This window comes from Melozone crissalis, unplaced genomic scaffold (genome assembly GCF_028551555.1).
Source record: "Melozone crissalis strain CALT ecotype California unplaced genomic scaffold, PUWL_Pcris_2 ptg000042l_1, whole genome shotgun sequence".
NCBI classification, from domain to species: domain Eukaryota; kingdom Metazoa; phylum Chordata; class Aves; order Passeriformes; family Passerellidae; genus Melozone; species Melozone crissalis.
In genome coordinates this window covers 22,381,544-22,407,775 of record NW_026535820.1, presented here as the reverse complement: position 1 = coordinate 22,407,775, position 26,232 = coordinate 22,381,544, and the positions used below count along the sequence as shown (strand labels likewise).

Here is a 26,232-nt window from a genome sequence, read left to right as displayed (position 1 = left end):
GTTCTTTTTTTTAGAGTGCTTGTGGTGTCTGAGATAGATATTCCCATAAAACACTAAAACCAGTCTCTGAGAACTGCCAGCAAGTGAAATTAGAGATGCTTTCCAGGCAGTTGAGCTAGAGTAAGTATTAAAAGACATTAATTTAAGAAACATTGATGTCATGTTCATGGCTACATGAAAGGCAATACCAAGTCTTGGCACTCCCAAGGGAACTTCAGATGCCAGGGAAATGATGCTTCCCTGCAAAGATAAAAGATACTTTGAAAAAAGAACACTGTAAAGAAATGGGTATCCATGCATTAATGCTTATTTTTGATGCACAGGATGTTAGTGATGCAAGTGTTTGTCATTAGAAAGAGATGCTGAGATTTGCAAAATTTACTGTATTTTCTTTATTTTGCACACATCCTCCTTATGGTTTTGGGTTTTTTTTTTTGTCTATATGCATTTAGGTTTTGTTTAGTGGTGTCATAGATCAGGATTTAAAATTTCTTTTACTAGGTTTTCTCTGTAGACTGCATTCTCAGTTTTTAAAATCCAGAATAATTCTAGGTTTCATTGAAATGTTTTTAAACTTGTGTAATTGTGGTGCATTTAATTAATTATGGAGCTAAGTAACCTGCCTTTTCAGTCCCCAGTGATTTTGAAGTTACTCTGTATTTAGGATCTCACTACTAACCTACCTGGTGTTTAATAAATGGCAAAGACAAAATGATATGAGGTGTTTGGTGTAAAGAAGTTGTTCTCTATATGCTGCTGTCCTGTACAGTAAGAAGTGGCTCACCTTAGGAATTTTGTTCAAAAGTTCTTGGACAAAAACTGTTTTGAACAAAACAAGAAAGAAATACTTTTTCAGTCTAAAAAGATTGCATAAGCTAAATATAATACTGATGTAGCTGATGCTAAAAGCAGAGTAAAACATGTAGACCTGATGGGTTTTTTTTTTCCTTGTGTGAATTACATCTTGGGGTCCTCTTGTGGATAAAATTCCACCTGGATGGCAGCAAAAATTGTCTTTGAGACAGATACTCTTGAGACTGTCTCTGAATGCTGCAGGTGATGGAACAATTTTACAGAAACACACCCCCACTTCAAATCTCCAGTTCCAGGGTTCAGTTTTTTGTGTGTGCACCACAGTACCAAAGTATGGCATGCATAAAATTTCAGTGTATGCTCTCCATATGGGATTCTGAATGGATCTTACTCATGCAAAGTGGCTCTGGCAGTCAGTGGAAGATTTGCTTTTCTTTTGCTTGCTGTTTTGGATCCTGACTTGTTCTAACATTGAGTCTTGTGAAATTCTACCTCTGCAAATAAGAAAAAGCAATCTGTCTCTGGAGATTTCAGCTCACAGTTGTAACTGCTGGTCCTGAATAGATGAATAGAGCCCATTCATTCTGTGCTGTGAGTGGTAAGTAATAGCACAGGAGCCAGCAGAGCTACAGCAGTTGAATGTAGAGTCCTCTTAAAAAAATTATAACTGTTTTAATTAAAAGGTATTTAAGAGTTGCTGAGAAAGACCTGAAAAAATTAGGCAAGTCAAAGGACTCTCACAAGCTGTGCTTCTGTGACTAGTATTGTCTTTTCTGACTTTTCTTCCTCTTCTGAGAAAGAAAAAACAAAATTTCCCACCCTTCCCTGTTGTGTCTAAGGCTAAAAATATCTTAACTAAAATGATTGTATGTGTCTTAGGTCTTTTGTATTGTTTTTGTCACCCTGGTGCCAAACTGAATGCCTTTGATAAGCAGTTCTTTATGGTTCATATTTATATTAAAGTGTCAAATGGCAGTGGCAAGTATTTTAAGCACATAATCAGTTTATTTCATCTTACAGTTTTGCTAGGAATGCCCTTTTACTATCAAATATAAATATACAATCATATGTGAAATGTGCTACCATTTCCTCTGAGAAGTGAAACTAAATTAATAATCATTGCTTATCTAAGTCAAGTAAAAAATAGGACCTTGCTGCTAGGATTGGAATGAGGAGAGTTTCAAAATGAGCTGGGATGTTTGGATGTCCTGTTCTCACGAGGAGCTTTGCAGACCTCTGCCCAGCACCCTGATTTATTTTTGTATTACATCAGAGGATTTTGCCTAAGCAATGAAAACAGTGGCCACCAGCAGGCTGCTGCTCAGGAGGAACAGTGCAGGAAGGGGTCTGGTAGGGCTCAAAGAGAAGCTGTAACCTACTGTGGTTTGCACTACTCCTCAGCTTAGTGATAACATTTGCCATCTCAGATGGAGAAATAAACCACGTGGATTAGAGAAAATCACAGAGTCATAGGACAGTCCAGGTTGGAAGGAACTTGGGAAGGTCACGTGAAGCCACGTCTGAGGGCAGGGCCTCAGATTTTCCAGGGCCAAATCTTTGCATGGTTCATTGTTCTCATGGTGCAGGGGGAATAAATAAATAAATAAATGTCAAATTTTAAATTTTTTTTAATACTCAGAAGGCGTTTCCCCGAAGCAAATTATGTCCTTAGCATGCTCTCCTATAACTATGCCTCCCTGTGAAAAGACTACCCTTCTCTTCTCTAAAACTGTAATTTTATTGCTGTAAATTGGAAAAAAAACACCCAAACCCTGATTCCTGCATCCTTCAGCTTTTCCAAGCCTCTAATCATCTTGACAATTCTCTGTGGGATCTTGTCCAGATTTTCTGTGTTTCTCTTGAACTGGGGATGCCAGAATTGCATGGCAGGTAGGGCCTGACACTTGCCAGGCACTGTGGAATAATCAGATCCCTTGATCTGCTGGCAGCACTCTGGTTGATGCAGTCCAGGACGTGTCTGCCTTCCTTGCTGCTGGAGTGCAATCCACCGCTGGCTCTTTTTCAGCTTGCTGTGCACCAGAGCCTGTTCCATAGAGCTGCTTCCCACACAGTCTGTCCCCAGCCTTTACTGTTATGTGCATTTATTCCAGCTGCAGGACTTTATCTTTGTTAAACCTCATGCAGTTTTTGGTGTCCCATCTCTGGATGGTGAGTCTTTCTTCTGGCCCGTTCACAAGTTTTATTTTATGTTATCTTCCTCCCAGTTCTCAAATTTTATCATTCACAAATTTTGTGTGAGTGCAATTCCATCTAGGTAGTTTTGAATAGGACTAGACCTAGTGCCAGCCTCTGAGAAGCTCCACTCATGGCAATCTGCCTTTTTGTTTTTGAGCCTTTACCCTACTTGGACAAGGGCACTTTAGCTAATTCTCCACCCGTCTTGTGCTCCATTTGTCAAGTCCTTATCTTATTGGCTTGTCAGCAAAGATATTATGGAACAGTGGTCAAAGATGCTGAAATAGCATACACTGCCTTGAAAATTAGACATTGCACCTTGTGGGTTTTATATTTTATGTATTTGTATATGCTTATAGTATGATTATATGGTAAGCTAAAGGTAGTACCTGGAGGTCTGTGTAGTTCTGGTGTCATGTAACCAGCAGTTATAGAAAAGCTGTCATTATTTCTGAAAATGTAATCTCAGAGTCATCAATCATAAACCAAGTGTATTTGCCACTAATGGTGGCTAATTATGGTTAATATGGCTAGAAATGGTTAATTAGCCATTAAAAGGTGCTTCAGACATGCTTTGGAGAGGGAACACCAGCTGGGGGGGGAATTTCAGTTCCTCTGCTAAGATTGTATTTACAGAGCTGCAGCTAGTGCTGTCATTTGTTGTCATTTAGCAGACACCTGATGAAGAGAAATCTGTCAGCAGGGAGGATGACAAAGAAATTCCCTGCAGCCCCATTCCAATGACAGCAGAGAGGAGACGAAGTCTGTGGTATGCAAGCCACTACACAACTGATGAGAGAAAAGTAAGACTGGAGGGGGAAGGGTCTCTGCATTACACAATTACTTTGAATTAAGGGAAGCGGTGTTACGTAGCTTGCAAGATCTCCATGTGTGATTATATAAAACAGATAAAATATCTGATTAATATAAAAATCAAATCTGCATGGCAGAATAGGATAGGAATGTATTTTGTAAAAATGAATGAAACAAAACCAGGAGCTAGTGTAAAGATGTAAATGAAAAGCATGCTCTGTGTTTTTGGTTTCCACATTTAAGAAGCGTAGGACTGGGCTTTTGGCTTGGGGCCATTATCTTTGAGCAGACCAGCTAGAAAGTCTGTCAGGGAGCTAAACCTGGTGTAAAGATCTGATCTGCCTTGTAGCTACTAATTAGCACTGTCACTGGTGACTGGGGACTGCCAGCTTATCTTCTCCTAAGCACACTGGTGTCCTTCTTGAAGATACAAAGCAAGGCAGTTTAGGCAGCTATGTTAAATATCCTGGAAGGATCCAGCTTTCTACCACCTGTCTGCACCAGCTGCACAGCAAAATTTCATTTGTTGAGTTTTTGTCAAATTTGGGACATATGAGCATTCATATATACTCAATCCACATATACTCAAGCCCCAAGAAATCCACTATAATAATTATAATGGGAAAGGAGCTGGCAAATGGATAAAGGAATGTATTTTATATTTGTATCACCATTTTATTGGAACTATTTTTATAATTGTAGTAATTCTAATGATTGTTTAAAAACTTAGTTTTTAAGCACTGGATCATTAGAAAGACATTAGAAAGCAGTTAATCAGTATAATGCAATACTGATTAATTCTTTGACTTAGTATCCAAAATTTCAATACAACATTCTCAGTTCTGGTTTAAAATTTACAGGAGCATACAGTAAAATTATGTCAATGCTATGGCACACTGAATACAATTTTATGGTATTGTACAATTCTGCTGACTTTTTAAGAATTCTTTCTGAATTTCTTGGTGCAAATCTGCAAAAGTCAGCGCATATACATGCATGTATTCAAGAAGTCATACTTACTAATGCTTGAGCTGTGCTTCTGTAATAATTTGTTCTTGCATTGCTTTTTGCAGCTTCTGTCAATGACCCAAGATGAATACAAGCCATCGGATGTTAGTATACTACTAGTTTTTGTAATTTTGCAATTCTTCTCTATCTGTGTAAATACAAACAATGATAATACAGATAAAACCTTAGATGACATTTCTAAAACTTCTAGATTTATGGTTAGCCTGCCATTTACCCTATAATCATGATTATCCTAAATGTAATTGTCTTCTGCTTCCTTAATAATTTCCCTTAGAAACCATTGATTGATCACTTGAAATTAAACTGCTTGTAGTAGTACCAACTGGCAAACGATCTTTGCTATTTCATTGGGTTTGAATAAGATATGAAAATATGCTTTCTAATGCAAGCCACCTTTAAATTTGATTTAGTTTCTTTGCTATATTTTTTTATTTCAATCATGTTGGAATGCTGAGGCCGTTAAAGCATGACCGACGGCACATATGAGTTCAATTTATAGATTACAGAAAATCCAAATCTTTATTTGAGCAGACAGCAAATGATCCATTTATCTTGACTGCTACAGACCTTAGCAGACTCTGAAAGCAGAAAAGTCCCCTCTGTTTAGCACACACAGGAGAATGGAGATGGAGATGAATTTTAGGAGCATCTGTAGCCTAATCTAAACGTGCTCCACAGCCTCTACTTGGTGCAGCTGGATATGACTGAACATAACCCAGATACTATTCTGAAACAGTTCACAGGCTGTTGCACATGCCTGTGAATAGTTATGACAAGCAAGATATGCTCCCATCTTACAGCCTGAGCAGAAGTCGGTCTTGAGCACGTATTGCCATCACTAACCCACAGCATGTGAATTTCTGCCAATAGGAAAGATATTGATGGTTGTGATTGCTGGAGCCCTCTTTCAAACAAGCACAAGGGCTGAAATTGAAGTCATAAAAATAAAACAATGAAAGAGTGTTGAATTAGCACTACCAAGTGACAAAAATGTGCCATCAATAACAATGATTACCACAAGTGGTTTTATTAACAGCTGCAAATATAGATCTCACCACTAATAATTCCAATTGGAAAGCCATTTATAGCCATTATTTTAATAACTACTGGAAATAACTAGATGTGAACTGAAGTCTGAAAATCCTGATGTAGTAGTTTGTCTAAGAAGAAGGATAGATTTTTAGTTACTTCTATTGGTATGACATAAAAATCTAGCAACAATAAATTTTGGAAGCTGTTCTGTGTTACTTTTGCACGCAACATGACTATAACATATCAGTTTCTTGGAAGTAACTGCAGCTGCTTGTTAAACTCTTTTAACATTGGCACTCAAGAGTAGCAAAACACAGAAGTAGGCGTCCCACTCCTCTAAGAGCCATGGTAAATGCATTGCCTCTCTCTGGTGTGCTGGCAGGTGCTGCTGGTGACAGTGAACGGGAACCCTGCAGACTATCACACCATCCACCCTGCACTGCCACTAGAGAATGGCCCAGCCAAAGCAGACGTGTACTCCACACCACAGTACAAGTGGGAGCCCTCGGATGGCGTGTCAGGTAGCAAATTGCCTAGGAATTGTCATTTTTTCCATGTGTTTTTCTTATTCTGTATTTCCAGTCCCTGCCTCTAGCATTTCTTGCCATTTTGGTAAGCTCCTTGGGCCTGTTAAAGTTAAATAATGCTGTCACCTTGCAATGATGGTCACCCATACAACAGTTTTGTAACCTGGGCTCTAGGTGTATACCATCCAAAATACTTTGTCCACCAACACAGTGATTTGGAGTAGCCATCAGAGTGATTGCAAGCAAAGTACTTTCAGGAGAGAATGCATGTACTTTCTATACATGCATCCTCTCCTGGATTGCAAATAAGAATTTCTTTTTCTACTTAGAAAAGGAAGAGGAGGAGGAGGAAGAAGAAGAGGAAGTTACTCAGGAGGAAAAGGAAAATGTTAAATTACATGCCCTGGTCTCTGTGTTTCAATTTATCATGAAACAAAGCTACATTTGTGCTCTGATAGCTATGATGGTAAGTACTAGCAATAAAAACAATGCTGCTGATTTTATGAGTGTCCTCCCCATGTTTTTCTGAAAATAGACTCATTGGTTGGTTTTCAGCAAGTCTTTGTATCAGGTTTAAAAAATATCAAGATGGTGTCCACATAATTTTGAGCCTATTTTAGGTTATTAATGTATAATTCCTAGGCCTATTGCACACCTTTAAATAGGACATTTCCAGGACTGAGAGCTCCAGGCTTTGTTGAATACCAAAAAATCTCTGTGTCTCAGTTTTCTATTGATTCCCAAGCTCTTACACAAGCAGGTTTGTCATGTGTTTGCACCGCTCAAAAATTTACCTGTAAAATTAATGTATGTCATACTGATATAGAAAACTGTAAAAATATGGTTCCTAATTCAGGCAATGCATGCATCCAATGACTCTGTGAGAAGAAAGATCTCAAGGAAAATACAACTTTGTGCCAAGGCAGACTTTCATCTTGTTTTATTACCCTTCTTTCTCTTTTTCACGCTGTTGCTTGTTTTTAAGCCTACTTGTTGCAAACACTTTGAGCTGCATTATACCAAGGTTTCCACATAATGATTAGGTGTCTTTCTATATTCCCAATGCAAGCTTTGCTTTTACTGTTTTGGAGAAGTTTCAACTATGATGAAATTAACCATAAAGCTTCTTGGCCCAATTTTGCTTTAAAAACAGTAAAACAAATTACCTTGGCTGCCTCTCGTTTGCATAAAGCTTCAAACTTTATTGGCTGTCTTTTAACAGAAAAAGTTTCCTCTATAAATAAGGCAGGCTCCTTGTGCAAAATATGGACCTGGATTGATGCATTCTGAGATATCAACAAGTAATTAGTTATTTTCATATTGACACAGTAACTTTTTTCCTATTTTTTAAACTCATGTACTTCTATGATCTAAGGATCATAGAATGGTTTGGGCTGGAAGGGATCTTAAAAGTTATCTAGTTCCAACCCCCTGCCTTGGGCAGAGACACCTACCAGACCAGGTCTGTATTTCCCTTTTAATTAATTCCCAGGGATATATCCCTCATTATAAAAGGAGACCATATATTTGAAGAACTTACTTGTAGTTTAATGCTAGCTTTTGTCTTCATGACATATTCTGATTTTATGTGATCCAAATTAATTTATGAATTTACTTGTGGTATGCTCTGATGGAAATTCCATTTATACTACAGCCAAAGACAGCTCAGTATAAGCTATTTTCTCATACCAGGATGGAGAAGTAGCATATCAGTGTTTTTCACATACGCTTAAAAGATACAATTTCCTGGAAGGCTAAGCTAACCTGTCAAAAATATTCTTAATGTTTAATAATTTTTTTAATGCTTTATTGACAGTTGCTCCACAGTTATAGCAGCAGATATACAGCTAAATTTAGTCCTAAATCAATAGCACAATGTAGATAAAAAAACACTTAAAACCCCTAAATCCTTTTCTTCAGTGTTTAATAGAGAAGTTTTCGAAAACAGAATTCTGAAAGCTGTAGAAAATGTTCTATAGTTGTGAGTATTCAGGTAATCTACCACAGTTACTATAGACTAAATGTTCTTCAGGTTGGGTGGGTGCACACCATAGCTTTCCATTTTAAACTGATTCCACAAAAACGAGAGCAGTATTGAGTTAATGCTGTTTTGTAATGCTGTCAAAGGCCTTCAATGCAGTACCCATTGACTCGGTTTTGCCGTTTCTACTCTGAATTCTTTGCTGCTGTTTTGCAAGAAAAAATTCTGTGCTCAAACTTTAATTTATATTTTCCATCTCTTTTACTTTGGTGTAATGAGAAGCAATGAGTCTGCTTACAAAGTGCAGCTAATGCATCAAGGGTTTGCCCTCAGAATCTACTTTCTGCATGTTCTCCAAGGGGTTAATTTTAGCTGGTCCAGTAGGTGATTAATATGGGTGAGAGTCTGATGAAAATGAAAATATGTGAATGAAGTGTAACTGGAAATCTGCATCTGTGCTGTTCCTGAATCCATCTGTGGACGTGTTTTTCTTCTCTTTCCTCCTTCCATCAGGCATGGAGTATCACATATCACAGCTGGTTGACTTTTGTGTTACTGATCTGGTCTTGCACATTGTGGATGATTCGGGACCGAAGGAAATACGCCATGATCAGTTCACCATTCATGGTTTTTTATGGAAATTTACTGCTAATATTACAGTATATATGGAGTATTGAGCTCGAGAATGAAGAACTTCCTCAAGTATCTGGTTTTTTAAAAAGAAAGGAACCTGGGGAGCTGGCATCAAAGGTAAGTGTAACAAACAGCTGAGATTTATTTATGAAACCACAAAGTATATTGTAATAAAAATTTGAATCTCTTGACATTTCTTTAAGAGTGCATCCACAGTATTCAGTAGCAATTCTAAAGCAAAGGGTAAATCATTAGAAAGAGTGTTCAGAAAACTGCTAATTGCATATTAAGCTAATACTAGATAGTTCAGACACCGTTTAGGTTTTCATGATAATTCTGTAAAAAATACTTGGTGGATTGAAATTGCTCCCTTGTTTGTTTTTATAAACTGGATTCAAAACCAGATGTTATTTGATTCTCTTGATTAATACCCATGGGATGTCAGATCTGTCTGTGACTGTGATGGCAACTGGAACTGTTTTGTCATTGCAATTACCAATACCACTCACTCCCTAATGGTTTCACACAAGCAGCAGCACATAGCAGTGGGTGGCTGAGGTTTAATTCTTTATCCTTACACCTGAATCAGCATGAGTTGAAATCCATTTTAGGTTAGAACCAAGAGAATTTGCTGACCCCAGTGCATGATAGACTTTTTCTTTAATGTCTTGAAAAAGCATTTCATTATGCAATTTTTCTCCTGGAGAAGGGACTGAGCAAAAATAGGATTTTTTTTTCCTAGAGCACCCAAGAGGGGCATCTCAGGGAGTGCATCTAGTTGGCACTGCTCCCCTTGTGCTAAGTGGATCACTTCCCTTGTGACCCCTAATTACAATTTAAGTTGATTCTGTACAACATCTTCCTTGTTGGCAATACCTTTTGGACAACCATTTCTGGGTCTTTAATGCATTTGAAAGCTAGTGAGTGCTGTATTATTTGTCTTGTAACAGTAGGGCTGGTTTGGTAAGAGGGATAAAGCTCAAGGGGTTCTGCAAGAGAAGTTTTACTTTTTTTTTTCAATGACTTCATAAATCCCTAAGGAATTTTAACTGTCTTAATACTTCATTCCCTTTGGTATTATTTCTCATTGGCTATATCATCAAATATCTTGTCTAAAACAGATACTGTCAAGAAAGGAAGCTGGTGTGTGTATATGGTGATTTGGCCACATCCATAAAGCCATTAGGTGTTTAATGGGGTTTTTTAAGCTGAATTAAATGTACTCCATAACTTTCACAGAATCACACAATAGTTGAAGCCAAAAAAGGCTTCTGGAGGTCATTGGTCCAACTCTCAAGCAGAGCCATCTTGATTGCCCAGGACGATGCTTAGATGGTTTTCGAATATCCCTATGAGTGGAAACTCTTGTTACATCCTGGGGCAACCTGTGCCAGTGCTCAATTACCCTCACAGGAAAAAAGTTTCCTGATGTTCAGAGGGAACATCCCATGTTTCAATTTGTGCCTATTGCCTCTGGTCCCATCACTGGGTACCACTGAAAAGAGCCTGACTCCAACCTCTTCATGCCTCCCTTTGGATTTATATAGACATTGAATGAGATTCCTTCTGAGCTTTGTCTTTTACATAGGAGAGATGTTCCAGAGTGACATTTGCTTTCCTCCAGCAATTCTCCCATCACCACATTTGATCAAAGGTCATTGAGAGTAACCTCTAATAGTGACACCAGCCAGCTCCTGGGCACATCCCGTCAGGACCCATGCACTTATGTATGCTCATTTTCTTTAAATATTCCCTGATCCAAGCCTGTTCCACCAAAGGAAGACTCATCCTTGCTTCAGACTTTTCCATGGTCTCCAGGAACTGTGTTTCCTAAGGGCAGTCTTGCTAGCAAAGGCTGAGGCAGAGAAGGCATTTGCTACCTCAGTTTCTTCCAAGCCCTGTGTCACCCGGGCCTTCACCCCAGTCATCAGGGCCTAGATTTTCCCTAGCCTCCCTTTTTCTGCTGAGGCATGTACAGAAGCAAATCTTGTTGCTTGACATGCCTTGCCAAACTCAGTTTCAGGCCTTGACTTTTCTAACCATGTCTGTGCATGCATGGCCAGGCAGATTCTATGCATGCAGGCAGAGTCTCTGCATTCTAGCTGTGTTGCTGTGCAAATCCCAACCTCACCTCTGCATTTTTCTGGCCTGTGCTTCCTAAGGAGCCTGAGGCTCTGTATTGCAAATATTCAAGGCATCACACCCTGTCTCTCTCATCCCAACAAGACCACAGCCCTGCTCAGAGATCTCTGATTGCTTGGGTTTGTTCACCATGCTGCAGGGCTCAAGTTTACAGGCACTTGAGAGGGGCACCTGACATGCTGTTTTCCCAGAAGGAATCTGGCAGGTTTCCCTGTAAGGCGGTGTTGAAGTAATTGCCTTGATTATATATACAAATGCTTCCAGTGACCCTGAATAAGCCCTGTTTTGCTGATTATGCATTTCCTTTTGTTCACATCACCCCAGGCACCCTTTGCTTGTTAGCCTTGCCTATCAATCTCTCTTTAGTAGTTTATCTGCTAGTAACTCTGTACCCCTCTTTATTCCTAATTGAAAGTCCTTTGAATAATGGTTGAATTTAAATGGAGACTGGATACTGTATTCTGCAGAAAGAAGTGTACTGTAATTCTTTCTGCATAAGTGTCTGCATGCTATATGTGTTTCCTGGTCTGAAAATGAGATAAAATCTATACTGTAAAAGGTGGCTAAAAGAATTTCTTTCATCTGCAACCCTTCAAGACTTTTCTTAGAGCCAGCTCTGGCTGTGAAAATGCTGAGTAGAACAAGGAGGCATATGTGGCAGGAAGTCAGAGCTAATCACTGCAGAAGAAAGTCTGTGTTTTGCAATATCAAAGGTTTGTGTTGGAAAAGCTAGAGCTCCAGGAGGTATCTGGGGACCTGTGACAAGTCACACAGACTGACAATCTGCTGCTATGGCTCAGTGTTAGCAGCAATGTCAATAAAAAGCCATCTTCTGGGAGCAATACTTTTCCCCATTAAAGTCTTGTGCATTAGGAAAAAAAAAAATACACTGTATCACTGGTCTTGCCATTCTATTGTGTGCAAATATTTGGCTCTTACGTGCTTCTTTGAGTTTTTCTGTTCTTCTAGCTATGTAGTGAAATAAGTCTCCTTCTGTAAAGGGAAATTATCAAAAAACTTTATAGAAAGCAAACATAAAATCAAGTGTGTGACAACAGAGATCATGTTGTTTTCTAAATTTTGTCCATCTCTTGGTATTGCAAGCTGTTGAATGTAGCTTTTTGTAACACACAGAATTGCACTCTTCATTAAAGAGATCTGTTTATTTCTAAGGTATCGTGCTGTTGCTGAATTAACATCTCTTGAAGCTCTTAAAAGAATAAAGGGCTATCTCAGCTCTTGTAACTGTTGTAAATGCAAAGCAAATCCCATTGACTGGGTCTTCTGTAACTGCAACACATAAAAAAAATGGATTTTTTAATTAACTGTGTTTAAGCACCTGAAGTAACAAACCTCCTAAATCAAAATATTTATGATGTACAAAATCATGATAATGACAGCACACTCTTACATATGCTTCTTTCCTGAAAAAAAGGTAAAAAATGAACAAAAACCCAGCAAATTGAAATTATATGAATCAAGGCATAATAAGAAGATTCCTAAACTTATAGGACAGTAATTAAAAACTGGATAAAACAGGGCAGGAATAGATGCATATAAGTGAATACCTTTAAGAAATGAAAATGTGCAAATGAAGCAAAGTTGTCTGTAATGCAGAATGTTTCCTAAATAACATAACTTGCCATGAGATGCACTTTGACACCACTGACATTGCTTCCATTTTCTGAGAGACAGAGGAAACAAAGGCATGCAAAATTTGTGAAAACCTATGCTTGTATCAGTAGGACATAGGATATACAATTAGTCTGTTGGTTTTGTTTTGATTTTTGTTTGCAGATTCTTTTCACAATTACTTTCTGGCTACTGCTTAGGCAACACCTCACTGAACAGAAAGCACTTCGGCTAAAAGAAGCTACTTTATCTGAGGTCAAAGTTGGAAGTGAAGAAAATGAAGAAAAAGGTAAAGCCAGATCCAATTTAGTCCTTCAGTCATGATAGAAGTTCCAGTTACTGCATTTCTCTGATGCTGAAAGCAATTAGCAAGGTATCTGTTATTAGCTAAGAAAGATATTACAAAATCTGTGCGCAGCTATCTCTGACCTATAGAAGTAAAACACTTTTAAACTTTAGAACTTCATATAAAATGTTCTTTACTGGAAGGTAATAAAATGACTCATTTCAGAAAGATCATGGAACTTTCAAATGATCAGTCTACTGCTGTGTTCCCAACTCAAACCAGGGGATTAATTGCCTTGAAGTTTAACCACAGGAGATGAGTTTACCTAGGAAAAGTTGCTAAATTCCTTGAAAGTTGTGTTGGTGCATAAACTCTTTTACAGACACAGAAGTTAAACTACAAATTTCAGTGGGAAAAGAAGGATATGTTTTTTCAGTGCAGGGGAGCAAAGTTTACTTTGCTCCTGAGAGCAAAGTTTACTTTCATAGATTCAGCTTGCCTAATAACTCAGCGACCTGTTCTTTCTTTTGCTATGGACACATGTTCCTTCAAACATTCCTTGCCCTCTCTCTCTGGATGTTAAACTGAAAATGTTAAGTGCACTGAAATGGTAGAAAGTGAGCCCTGGAAGCAGTGGTGTGGTTCTGTCTCTGATTAATTACAATCCTTGTCTCAGTAAAACATCTGATCAATGTACTACAAGGATTTGCAAGGCAAGAGCCTGAGGAGGGGAATGGTGAGTGGGACAAAAGGAGTGGGCAAGCCTTTTGATGGTGAAGTTTCAATATTGCTCTCAGTGGAAGGAAAAACAGCTGTACTATGGTTCTGGCAAGCCCTGTTATCAAGCCCTGTTATCTAGGTACTTGCACATGTACTTGCTGCTGGGAGTCACTTACCCTGCTTTCCACATACTTCATGAGGTTAATAACTGGGGAATCTTGACCTCTTCATAGGGCCAAAGCAGCTTTTCTTTTCTGGCCCAGGTGCAGCACAAAAACCTGGATAAATGGTAGCTTTTTTGAAAAACTGCAGTGTTAGTGCAGCACTTCTATTTTTTAAGCTTCTTTGGGTTTATGTTAATGTTTTCCCTTGGTTGTGGTTTTTGAGGATAAACACAATATTATCTAAAGGATGAAGCTCAAGACAAGAGGCTGGAACTCAAGATGAGAGTTTAAACTCAAGAGGTTTCTGGTGGTGCTGGTGGTCTCTTTGTTTTCCAATTCAAAAGGTTGCTTACTGGAGAATATAAGAGTATATGGAAAGTGTTTTGGCTCTTATCCATTTATGCAACCCTTAAGCTCTAATTTTCCACTAATGCTGCTGACATTTCAGACAAAGAGAAGGTGGGTGTCTGGTAAGGATGTATAGCCATGTGCCCTATGGCTCCAGCAGCAGGCTTAAGCTCACACAAAGTTAAAACCCTTTTCCTTGCTCTGGAGGCATGCATGATTAGGAATTACAGTCTCTTGTGAATATTGAGTTTTAAGTTTCTGTGTTGTGTGCAGAGATTTTACTTTCCACCCATTTAAATTCTTACTAAAATTCCCCAGAAGAGACAGGCCAAATGTGACTCTGTGTTTGCAGAAGAGGAGTCGCAGGAGGGAGAAGTGTCAGAAGAACAGGAAGAGGAGAAGGAAGAGGAGGAGGAGGGAGAGGAGGATGATGAACAGGATATTATGAAAGTCTTGGGGAAGCTGGTGATGGCTATGTTAATCAAGTACTGGATTTACGTCTGTGGGGGCATGTTCTTCTTTGTCAGCTTTGAGGGTACAATTGTCATGTACAAAATCATCTACATGGTACTGTTCCTCTTCTGTGTGGCCCTCTACCAGGTAAGGGAGAACTGTGTTAACTGAATTTTATCCTTGAATAGAACTGTTTGTACTTTTAGCTTGGTAATAAAGTGGCTCCAAATAGAATTCATGAGCAGCGAACTTGTTGTTTAGTTAGACACAACAGAATCAGACCATTTGAATGGATTAAGACTAATTTTCCTCTGGCTTTTGGTTATAGTGACAGGAAAAGTGCATGTAAATTAGATACAATGCACACCTCTGCCATGCCACTTCACCATAAGCTCTGGAACCTTTGTGGAAAATTCTGAGTCTGTGCACATTCTACATAGCCACCAGTTTTTCTGACAGCTGGTCCACACTGCTTCCACACCCCAACAAGCATGGGAGTCCCTCTCCTGGATTTTCATCACCTAATAGTGATGAAATTAGCTGGCTGAAGCAGTCCTTGACTTTGTGTCTATGGCCCATGTCTCATCAGACATTTTTGCACAAACATCTTTACTTCAATGCATTTGCATCAGGAGTGAAAACTAACTCAAAAATCTGTGCCTGGCACTGGGTAATCATTGTTCACTTCAGACCAGCTGGGAAAAATAGTGTTCTTCATCCATGTTCAACAGTACAATGTTGTCAATATTTCTGTCAGTGTCTTTGCCTTCAGCTTGTGTAAGCATTTTTGGTGTGTGATTTTCAGGTACACTATGAATGGTGGAGAAAGATTTTAAAGTACTTCTGGATGTCAGTGGTTGTTTACACAATGTTGGTACTTATCTTCATCTACACATACCAGTTTGAGTCATTCCCTGGGTTGTGGAAGAACATGACAGGCCTGGATGAAAGGAAGTAAGTGGTTTTGATTCATTTTTTATTTGTATCTTTTATCTGAGTTCAGTGTGATGGAAGGATCTAAGAGAAGTCTTCCTTCTTATAGGAGAAAAATCTCATGCAGCCATTCTCAGGCATAGCTGATTTTAGGCATTCAGTTATGAAGCCATAGATTTATTGGTGTAACCATAGAAGTGAGCAAAACCAAGAGAGGAGCTCAGAGTTGTATTTTCTCCAATTGGCTGTTAGGCCTTTGGATTGCTTATGTTCTCAATACAATGCCAATACTTCTCTTCACCACTTTGACCATAGGAACCAGATCCAGGGAAAGATTAAGGGTAGATCTGCAAGATGTTTAGAACTGATGAAAGTGAACCTGCTTTCCAGCTAATAAAGAGGACTGGGATTCTTCATCCTTGGGATGAGTTGGGCATTTCTAAAGTAGAGCTTACTCTGGAAAGTATAAGCAATGTGAGCAGATCTCCAGTGCAGGACTTTCAGTAAGAGAAAACTCATCTGATTCAAGAGATCTGTGGCAGGGTTTGTTCATTTGACTGTACTTTTGCAGTTCCTCTCTACATTACTGAGTCTGAACACAGGATACTTGCATTGTAAAACTTGCTAGTTTGGGGGAATTTTAGAAACCAAAACCACACAAAAAGTACCATCCCCTTATTTTCTATTGCAAATAATTTGTAGAAATGTCTCATGGAAAGACTATTTTGTGTGAAAAGATGCCTTAGTGGAATGCTTTTTTTTTTTTTCAGACTAGAGGACCTTGGCTTAAAACAGTTTTCTGTGGCTGATCTATTCACACGCATCTTTATCCCCACCTCCTTCCTACTGGTGTGTATCTTGCACCTTCACTATTTCCATGATCGGTTTCTGCAGATCACTGATTTAAAAGCTGTAACCAGCAAACAGGACAACACTATTTACAGGTAAAGAAGCAAAGTAAATTCAGCTATTGATTATCTGTATGGAAATGCTGTTTCTGACTATCTTGTAATGCTCACTTTTCAGTAGATATTATTTGCCTTCGCTATTACTACCTGGCTTAAAAAGAAAGTGCACAGTATCCAGCACCCCACTACAGCCAAAGCATCTGTCTCTCCTCATTTTCCCCTACACACTGAACTTTTTCATTTTAAGATACATTTTCAAAGGTACTAATGGCATTTATCTATTTACTTAATTGGCTTTGACCTTTACTGAAAGTCAGATGCTTAATTACTTTGTGTGCCCTTTTGTATGTGTGTTCCTGTCAGTAATAAGAAATACAGCTTTTATTTGGTGTCACTTCTTTTTTTTCAACATCCATTTTGAGGTCCACATGAAGATTTGGAAATCTGTGGAAAACACCACATTTGCATTGAACAGTTAGGCCTTTTTGTAAAGTTGATCTTCAGAAATAGAATTCCGAATTTGTGGTTACTTTTCATAGTACTGACCCTTGGCTATGCTAGACGTTTGGTGATTTCATCCAGACGTTCATTAGTGTTTTTTCATGAATCTGGGACATCACTTTTCCAGTGTTCAATTCTTACATATTTTCCTGTGTAAAAACCAGTCTGGCCTAGGATCCTCAGCCAGGAGTATAAAGGAGAGAAATGGTTTTGTAGTACTTAATGTTATATTATGCAATGACAATTACGTTCATTCTTTGAAGAGAGCAATTAATTTAGACTCCACTTTTAGAATGTTCACCTGTCTAGTGATAGGTGTATCTCAGCTGCAGTTTTATGAACGTGGGCTAGCTGCATAACACCCCATAGACCACAGGGAATAATGACACAGGGAATAATGCCAATTACTTAACAGAGAATTATGTTCTGGGTTATGCAAGATTTAAAAAGCATTTCAATTATTTTTCATACATTCAAGTCGACATGAAGTTACTTCACAGTGTATGGTACAAGTTTGTGCCGTGAGAATATGCTCCAGTTTTATGGAATACTTCCAGTTTCTATATTTAAATAATTGCTAGGACCAGAACTGATCAAACTTGATAAAATTTCCTAATAGAGATGGGGGGGATTTAAACTTTAATTTTAAATATCTGTCTGTGTAACAACTCTCCTGTTGCTCTTCTTGAATTACTAAATGTGACGGTAGATTCAAGGGTGCTTTTGTAATGGCTTGTGAGCAAACTTCCCTTGCCCATAGTGGACTTGTGTGCAGCAGTAGGTACGTGTTAAGAACTTGGAATTGGCCAAGTCCTGGAAACAGAGCCCAGATACATGTCTGAGCTGAAATGAGGCTGTTCCTGGGATGAGGCATTTGGGGGAATGCTTTACAGTTTGCAGTAACTCTGCAAGCTCTCTGGCAGCCCAAAGTTTGCACTCAGTTTGTGCTGAGTAACAAAGGAAGTTTCCACCTCCCTTCTAGTGTGCTCCAATAGACACAGACTAAAAAGAAAAAGACCTTGAGGCACTTGTAGGACTTTGATGGGTTCACTTTGCCTGTGCAACTGCTACTTGAAAATCTTTCCATTACACATGAAAGATACAAGAATATTATACAGCTTTCCAAATGGTGGCATGAAGAGGATCACTGTGACTAAAGTCACTTTATTCCTGAAGGATGGAATTGCTGATTGTGAAGACAAAATGTTTTAATGCATTGTGAGCAAACTTTTTTGCCAGGAATAAATAGCCTTGAGATATCATGCTGAAAGTGGACATTCATTGTAGTACCAGGCTTTTTATTAAAGTCACAGATTAAGAGAATTATGTGATTTCATCAGCTTTTTTATTTTTGCATTAGAATGCTGGTTTTTTTGAGTCTAAATGTGTACTAGATTGAATTAAGCAGTCACAATAAGTAGCTAATATTTTTAACTGTTAGATATGTCATATGTGCTACATTTGCCATTTTGCAGTATTTTCAAAATCACAAATATCACATATCTCCTTTGTTCCTCCAGAGAAGCTTTAACTGTTATGACCATTACCCAAATCAGAGCAGTTGTCTTGGTTTGTACTCCTACTAACACTGCCTGGCATATGAAAATCCAACTCTTTTTTTCCCTTGATGCAATAAATCACTATTGAGCCTCAGCTGACTTTATAGTTCAAAGCTTCACGATAAGAGCACAGCTGATGTTTGTATTGGTGATGCATAAAGCTGGATAAGAACTAACACAGCAACCATCTTCAGCTTAACAGTAATGCTAGCAATAAGTTGCAGGGGCAATTAAAACAGATTCAAGATTCATATATATGTGCAGTTTTCTCTCAAAGCTACTAAAAATTAATTTTCCTTTTTTGCTTTGGAGACACTAGCATTCACTTAACAAACGCTTTGCCTTTTAAACTGCTGTTATGCTGCACCTTCGGCAACAAAAAATTTAAATAAAGAAACAGAACCTTCATTTTGAGTAACAGAATTCACTCCTGTTAATAGCAAACTCCTTAAAATAATCACAGCAGCTGAGAGCTGCTCATGAAATCAATAAAGAAAGCACGTCCAGTTTCTCCATCTGCGTTTGAACTGCCAGGTGTGATTACAGTACTACAGTTGTGTGTAACTGAAGAGTCCTGTTGAAATTGCTAATGTTCATTTATTAAAATGCAGCTTCTCATGAGCAAAATTTGCAGAGTGAGTTGAAGAGTAAGGATCTGCCAGCTGCAAAGAGAGGACACAGAAACTGGCACATTGGAACTGGCAGAGTGAGGCACTTCTCACTGTTTATAAAGGCGTCAGAACTGAGTGTCACAGTTTTACATCTGCAAGTGAAAGAAAAATTCTCTGATTAGACTTTCCAAACCCATTTCCTTGCTGTACCATGAATTATGGGATGGCAGAGATAAAGGTGTTGAGGTAGATAATTTCTCTGATATGATGCTCTGCCATAATTACCTTTACATATATATTTTTTTAAATAAAAAAATATTTTAAAAACTGGTGGTATTCTAAGGCTTACTTAAAGCAGTAAAGGCTGTTCTCACATTTTGAGGACTATGAAAAGTATCTGTAGTTCTGACTCAAGTTGCATAGGATCTAAATGTCTGAGTTACATTTATAAGCTTCCTAGACTTTTCACTGCATGGTGTATGTTAAAATTTCAGAGTGTGCATTATTATGACAATGTGTCATAACACATTGGTAGACAGGAAAGTGCATTCAGTTCCTATTTAACGGCTTTCTTTTCTCTCTCTAATTCATTTCCCATTTTCATCCTGTGCTTTCATCTCCCACCTCATAGCCATGCCAAAGTCAATGGCCGTGTATATCTAATAATTAATAGGTGGGTACTTAATTCTTCCTTTCCTTTAAAAGCAATATACCTTATTTTTTTGGTTACTTCTTAGCTGCCTTAAAGCAAAGTATGTTCTTGCTGCGCAGTACTGTGAAGTAAGCAGGGAGATAATGTTGTTCAGGTGTTGCAGTTCCCTAAAGCTGATGAAGCAGTTAATACACCTCTTCTGCATATTTATACATTGTGAGTTTCTTCTCCCAGCTGAGAATTCTCCTAAACTTTGCCCATGCCTCAATGCAGGAATAATTGGTGCTATTTGTAATTGGCTGCAGACAATAGATTTGGTTGAGGAGGCTCGTTTGTCTACCCTTTGTTTGTGCATGGAAAGATGCATGCCTGCATGCGCCTGTGTACACCCAGACACAAACACAGAGACACACATCCCTATCTTTCTCAAGCATGTAAGAATGGGAATTTGAGGGCCCATTCAGTTAAATATATGGTATTTACATGAGTTTCTACAGACTGAGATTTCAGAGTTGGAAAGGGAACACTGAACCCACTGCATGCTAAGGCTGTTAATTCACAAGGCTGAGTTGGGTGCTACAGGATCCAAAATTGAAAAATTGCCATCATGATCATCCCTTTATAAATGGCATCTTGAAAACTCTGTAAATTAGATTCCTTTCAAAATACTTGACTGGAATAAATGTGAGCTATTTTTAAGTCATCTCTGAGAATAGGACTTCTGAGTTGTTGTCATTACTGAATATAAACAGAAAAACCAAGGAGATGCATTGATTAGATATTTTAGATATTTGTGACTACCTGCTCTAACAAGAAGTCAATTTATGAGTCATGTTCATGCTCCTTCTTCAAATGTCATCACACAGTTTGAGTCACCGTTCCTAAAAGTTCACCAGAGCTGGAATTCTGGTCTACAGAAGCCTGTGTTTAAGGGAGTGGTGCGGGCAAGCACCATGGCTAAGGCAGGCAAGCTGGTTGCCAAGGGGCATGGCCAGGAGGCAAGGCTGGGCTCTCGCCCATGGGTAGTCATGAACCAACAATTGAGGGTGAGGATCAGATCTGGAATTGGTAAGAGGGTCAGCCACAGCCTGGTGAGGCCCCAGAGAGTCCATGGAGATAAGCCAGGTGTGCAGTGAAGGCAGGGTGTCAGTCTGCATGTCAGGCTCAGGGTCAGGGAGGTGTGGGAGCAGGCATAGACAGCGCTGCGATGCAGCCACAACACAGCGGTGGAGGCCTCAGCATGGACACACACCCAATGAAAGGAGAGGCATCCTCTGCACCAAGGATTCCTGGCCTGTCCAAATACCCCAACAGGGCTTGGATTCAAGCAGCATTTCCCCTTAAAGCCCTGGAAAGGCACTCAGTGTCCTGCCAGTGGAGGTATGGCTCTGTGTGCTCAGTTTGAGTCTTGGAGACCAAATATTTGGGACATGGGTCACTAGTGTTCTGCAGAGCAGAAAGCTTTCTGTTCTTAAAGCTTTGCATGAAAGATACTTGAGAACTTATTTTAGCCAGAAAGTTTCAAGCAATTTACAAACAGCAAAAAATTATCAAAGATAAAAGATACTTAATAATGCATCCAATTAATTAATCTTCTGCTGTAGTAAATTGCAAATAGGTGAAAGTACTAAGAATCCAGCAAGAACCTGTGGCACATGCCTAATTTTAGTGTCACTGAAATTGCTTTGTTGCCAAAAACTAGATCTATTGGTACACTTCTAATTGTTGATACCCTATTTAATGAACCTGAGAGTGAGAAATGCTCTCAGCTAAAAGCAGTAGTGGCTGTACCTTCAAGGCTTGTTGCCTTCATTATTATTTAGTTATTTCTTTCCCTTAGTATCAGTCATAATGCCTTTATGTTATTTGGGGTAATTTCCCACGGGTATGTGGCTTCCAACAATGAAATCATATCTCACTAGCTGTGAAGATGTATGGGTAGCATGTCTTAAAAGTTTTAAACTCATGAATTTTTTATATCTTAATACCTCAGTGTTGTTGGTTACAATATAATGTGATCTTGTAGTGAAAAAAAAAAATTGGAAAAGCAATCCTGGCAACACATAAGGAAGTTTTGGAAGAAAGATTCCAAATAGACAAACTTTCCAAACAGTGGGCAGGGCATTTTATATATCCTTGGATCTCCTAAGCACATGATCCAATGCTCCAGCCTACTGATGCCAATAAAAATAAGCCTACTGGAAACCAAACTCATACTGAGGGTTTATCAGGCATATATATTATATGTACTGATCTTTATTATCCTGTTTGCCTCCTGGATATCCAGAACATGAATGAGAATTATGAATAAGAGAAAGATGAGTCCACTCATACCAAATCCTATAGAGTTACTATGTTTCTGTCCAATTTACACTGAGGTAAGTCATTAAGTCCTTGATTTACATCAGTGTGAGTAGATTTTTTTCATTATAAAAGTCACTTGGGAAGATACCTCATAAAAATCAATGCAATTGCATATATACAAAACCTGTCTGATTATATGGTTACTTTAATTTCATGGTGCACTGCCTTTTAAATGAGCACTGATGTTTTATAGTAACCAGGGATGTCTATAACATTTGAACTGAACTGAAAATTCATTCTCTCTTCTTTATACATGACCCTCGTATTGGTATTTTATTAGAGTTTTAGGTAAATATAAGTTAGTAATGTCATTTTAGGGAACCTTGATGTTTAGTAACTTTATAGAGATTTGAATATCCTTCTAGTGAATATGCTAGCTGATCTGTGATTTAGATATGAAAATAATTGAAGAGTCCCAAAAGAGATGATTGGTAACAGCCAACATGGCTTTACTAATGGCAAATCATACCTAACAAATTTGGTGACCTTCTATGATAAGAGTACAATGTTGATAAATAGGGGCAGAGCAACTGACATTGTCTGCCTGAACTTATGCAAAGGGTTTGACACTATCCCATATGATATCCTTGTCTCCAAGTTGGAGAGATGTGGTTTTCATGGATGGACCACTTGGTGGATAAAGAACTGGCTGGATGGCCATGTGCAGAGTTGGTCAGTGGCTCACTGTTCATGACACCAGCGACAAGTTTTGTCTCTCAACACCAGTACTGGGGCTGAGACTGTTCAACATTTTTGTTGGTGACATGGACTGTGGGATTGAGGGCACCCTCAGCAAGTTTGCTAGGGACACCAGGCTGTGTGCTGTGTCACACTGGAGGGAAGGAATGGCATCCAGAGGGACCTTGTCACACTCAGGAGGTGAGCTCATGCAAACCTCATGAGGTTCAGCAAAGCAAAGTGGAGGATCCTACACCTGGGTCATGGCAATCCTAGACACACCTAGTGGTTGGGCAGAGAGGGACAGAGAGTAGCCCTGAGAAGGACCTGGGTGTGATGGTTGATGGACAACTCACCATGAGCCTGTAGCATGCACTCACAGCCCAGAAAGCCAATGGATTCCTGGGCTGCATCCAAAGGAGCATTGTGAGCAGGTCAAAGGAAGTGATTCTGCCCCTCTACTCTGCTCTGGAGACCTCACCTGGAGTGGTGCATCCAGCTCTGGGGTCTCCAACATAAGATGGCCTGGAACTGTTGGAGCAAGTCTCTCTGGACTCGCTTGTCTAGAGACTTGTGCATCTACTCTAGAGGCACAAAGTTGATAAGAGGACTGGGGCACCTCCCTTGTAAAGACAGGCTGAGAAAGGTGGGGCTGTTCAGCCTAGTGAAGGAGAAATTGCTTGGAGACCTCACAGCCGCTTTCCAGTATCTGAAGAGGGCCTACAGGGAATTTGGAGAGAGACTTTTCATCAGGAATTGTAGTGTCAGGAGAAGGAGTAATGGATAAAAATAGAAAGAGGAGAAATTTAAGTTAGATATTAGGAATAAATTCTTTACTGTAGAGTGGTGAGGCACTGGAACAGGTTATCCAGGGAGGTTGTGGATGCCCCAGTCCTGGCAGTGTTCAAGGCCAGGTTGGATGGGACTCTGAGCAACCTGGTCTGCTGGGAGGTATCACTGCCCATGGTAGTGGATACTTTAAGGTCCCTTCCTACCTAAACTATTTTATGATTCTGTTTTCAGTAGCCAAAGCTACTGAATAAATTCTTGAGTATAAGATTTTTTCAGGTTATTAGACACTCAGGTTCCCTGCCCAACCAATGATGAGCAATTTTAGACATGAATGTGGCTAAAATTTGATTAAACTTTATTACTTGATATTTGTTGGTGTTTGAATGTCTTGTTAAACTTCTAATTTTAAACCACCTTTTCTGCTTTTTGACAATTGACATGGTGTTTCTACTTCAAGATTGTTTAGTCAGATTTCTGTAGTTTTTCCTGCATTTGAGACTCCAAAGATTCCTTCTTGAAGGAACTGCAGCTCCCAAATGATTGAAAAATAATTCTGCTTGTTTGAATTTCTCATTAACTGCCTAGCCTATTCTCTTAATTTTTAATGATCAGGAAAAAAAAATATATGTATTTAGTTTCTTGAACTGTAAAAGTCCTTAAATTGGCAGAATTTCCTGTCTAAATGTTTCCTGTTATAGGCCAACATTTCACATCAAGAAAAGTAAATCCCTGAGATGATACTATGGCATTTTAGAGCAGCCTTACCTGTGCTTGAAAGTATGCTGAGTGTAGTAATTTCAATAGCATAACCAAATATTTAATGACCTAATCATACACTTGCCAAAGGGAAACTTCGTTACAAGGAGTCATGTTCAAAGGAAAACTGGGTTTTCTGCAGCTGTGGGAGTTGAGTCCCCAACAGCACAGTTCTGGGAGAAAAAAGAAAACCATAAGAAAATACTTATCTTCTCTAGTAAAAGAAATATGTATACTGAATAATCTCAGGGGGGAAAAAGGCATCATGACACTAAAGAAATATAGTTTCTGTGTTAAATCGGTCATATCCCAGTTTTGGTAGTGTGAAGATGTGGCAAAGAGAGAGAGAATCAATGGCACTACCAAAGACAGATATTATAAAAATCTTCTGAAGTTGCAGCCATGGAATTCATGCTTTTGTTTATTCACAAACCAATAGCTGGAAGAAAAATTGCAAATTTCTTGGCTTTCCAGGTGCATCTTTTAGTTGGAGGACGGTGGAAATGCATTTACAGTGATAGGTCAGATACTTGTGATCGTTCAGCTGCATTGCTCAGAGCATGGTACAGTGCTGACCACATTTAGCACTGGTGTGAATAGGTTGCCCCCTTTCCATCTGTGCTGCAAATCCACGTTTCTTTATAGAAGCACCCCGTGAATGTCATGATGGCATGCTCTTGGCATCAGAAGGCTTCTGCAGATGGAGTAGGAGAATGCTTTATGACTTGTGATGTAGCATGACGTATTTGTCAATGACCTTCTTCTGTAACCCCTCTGTTCTCATCTCCCTTTTTCTTTCTGTTCCAATTACTTTGAGCAGCCTCAAGAAAAAAATACCAAACCACCAAAATGAGTAAGTCCCCAGTGAAGTCATGAAATGTTTCCTCTTAATGTCATTTCATGCTTCTACATCTTAAACTCTGACCATTTTCTCCAGTGGGGAAAATGTCAAGTTTAAGTGTCAATACCACTCATTACTAACTAACCATTAGTATCTGAGTGAGAAGTAGTTACTAATACATTCCAACGACCCAATTTTCAGTGTGTGTTTGGAGAGAGTACCAGAATCATTAACTGTTCTACTTCTAAGGCATTTTCCATGAACAGTTAATTCTTTTCTAATCAAAGAGTTTGAAAAAGAAAAAGACTGCAATGTCATTACTACTCAGTTTGCTGACATGCAACTCTTTACCTACAGACTGGTGCACCAAGATGGAAGCCTGCCTGACATAACTATGATGAATCTAACAGCCAGCAGAGAAAAGGAAGAGGATAAAATGCTGGAAGAGGGTGGTGAGAAAAGAATGGAAGTGCCAGAGGGGGAGGGAGGGAAAGGGAGGGTCAGAAAAGGAAAAGAAGAAGAGAAGGACGATGAGGATAAAGAAGATGATGATGATGATGACAATGAAGACAATGAATCAGAGGAAGAAGAAACTACAGGTAAGCTCTACAGCTGCAAATTTTTCTTTCCTCAGTCTTGATTAATAATGTCAATAGGTGATTTGTTATTGGTCTTCCCTGTTAACTTCAATCACCAGGTTTTCCTTCTAGTTTCACATGCAGCCTCTGTTAAAGAGCCTGAACTGTGCAGATGGCTACTTGTCAATTATTCAACAGGCTACAGGCTCTTCTTGGGAAAAAGTGTACTGTAGGATGCTGAGAAGAAGAAACCAACAGAAATCTAGTGCCCATTTCTTCTGGGTGGTCTG

General features: G+C 39.0%; 1 protein-coding gene across 1 annotated transcript in view; it reads left to right on the top strand.

The window, feature by feature from the left end:
* The window catches only part of PIEZO2 (piezo type mechanosensitive ion channel component 2), a 285,437-nt gene that overhangs the window by 189,498 nt on the left and 69,707 nt on the right, over positions 1-26,232 (top strand). Inside the window, exons 9-20 of the mRNA XM_054285125.1 lie at positions 3,681-3,812; positions 4,896-4,934; positions 6,266-6,404; positions 6,740-6,876; positions 8,905-9,141; positions 12,964-13,087; positions 14,669-14,916; positions 15,575-15,723; positions 16,473-16,646; positions 19,913-19,954; positions 25,344-25,376; positions 25,722-25,963. Of these exons, the coding sequence (XP_054141100.1) occupies positions 3,681-3,812; positions 4,896-4,934; positions 6,266-6,404; positions 6,740-6,876; positions 8,905-9,141; positions 12,964-13,087; positions 14,669-14,916; positions 15,575-15,723; positions 16,473-16,646; positions 19,913-19,954; positions 25,344-25,376; positions 25,722-25,963 (1,696 nt within the window). The remainder of the gene's footprint in view (positions 1-3,680; positions 3,813-4,895; positions 4,935-6,265; positions 6,405-6,739; positions 6,877-8,904; positions 9,142-12,963; positions 13,088-14,668; positions 14,917-15,574; positions 15,724-16,472; positions 16,647-19,912; positions 19,955-25,343; positions 25,377-25,721; positions 25,964-26,232) is intronic.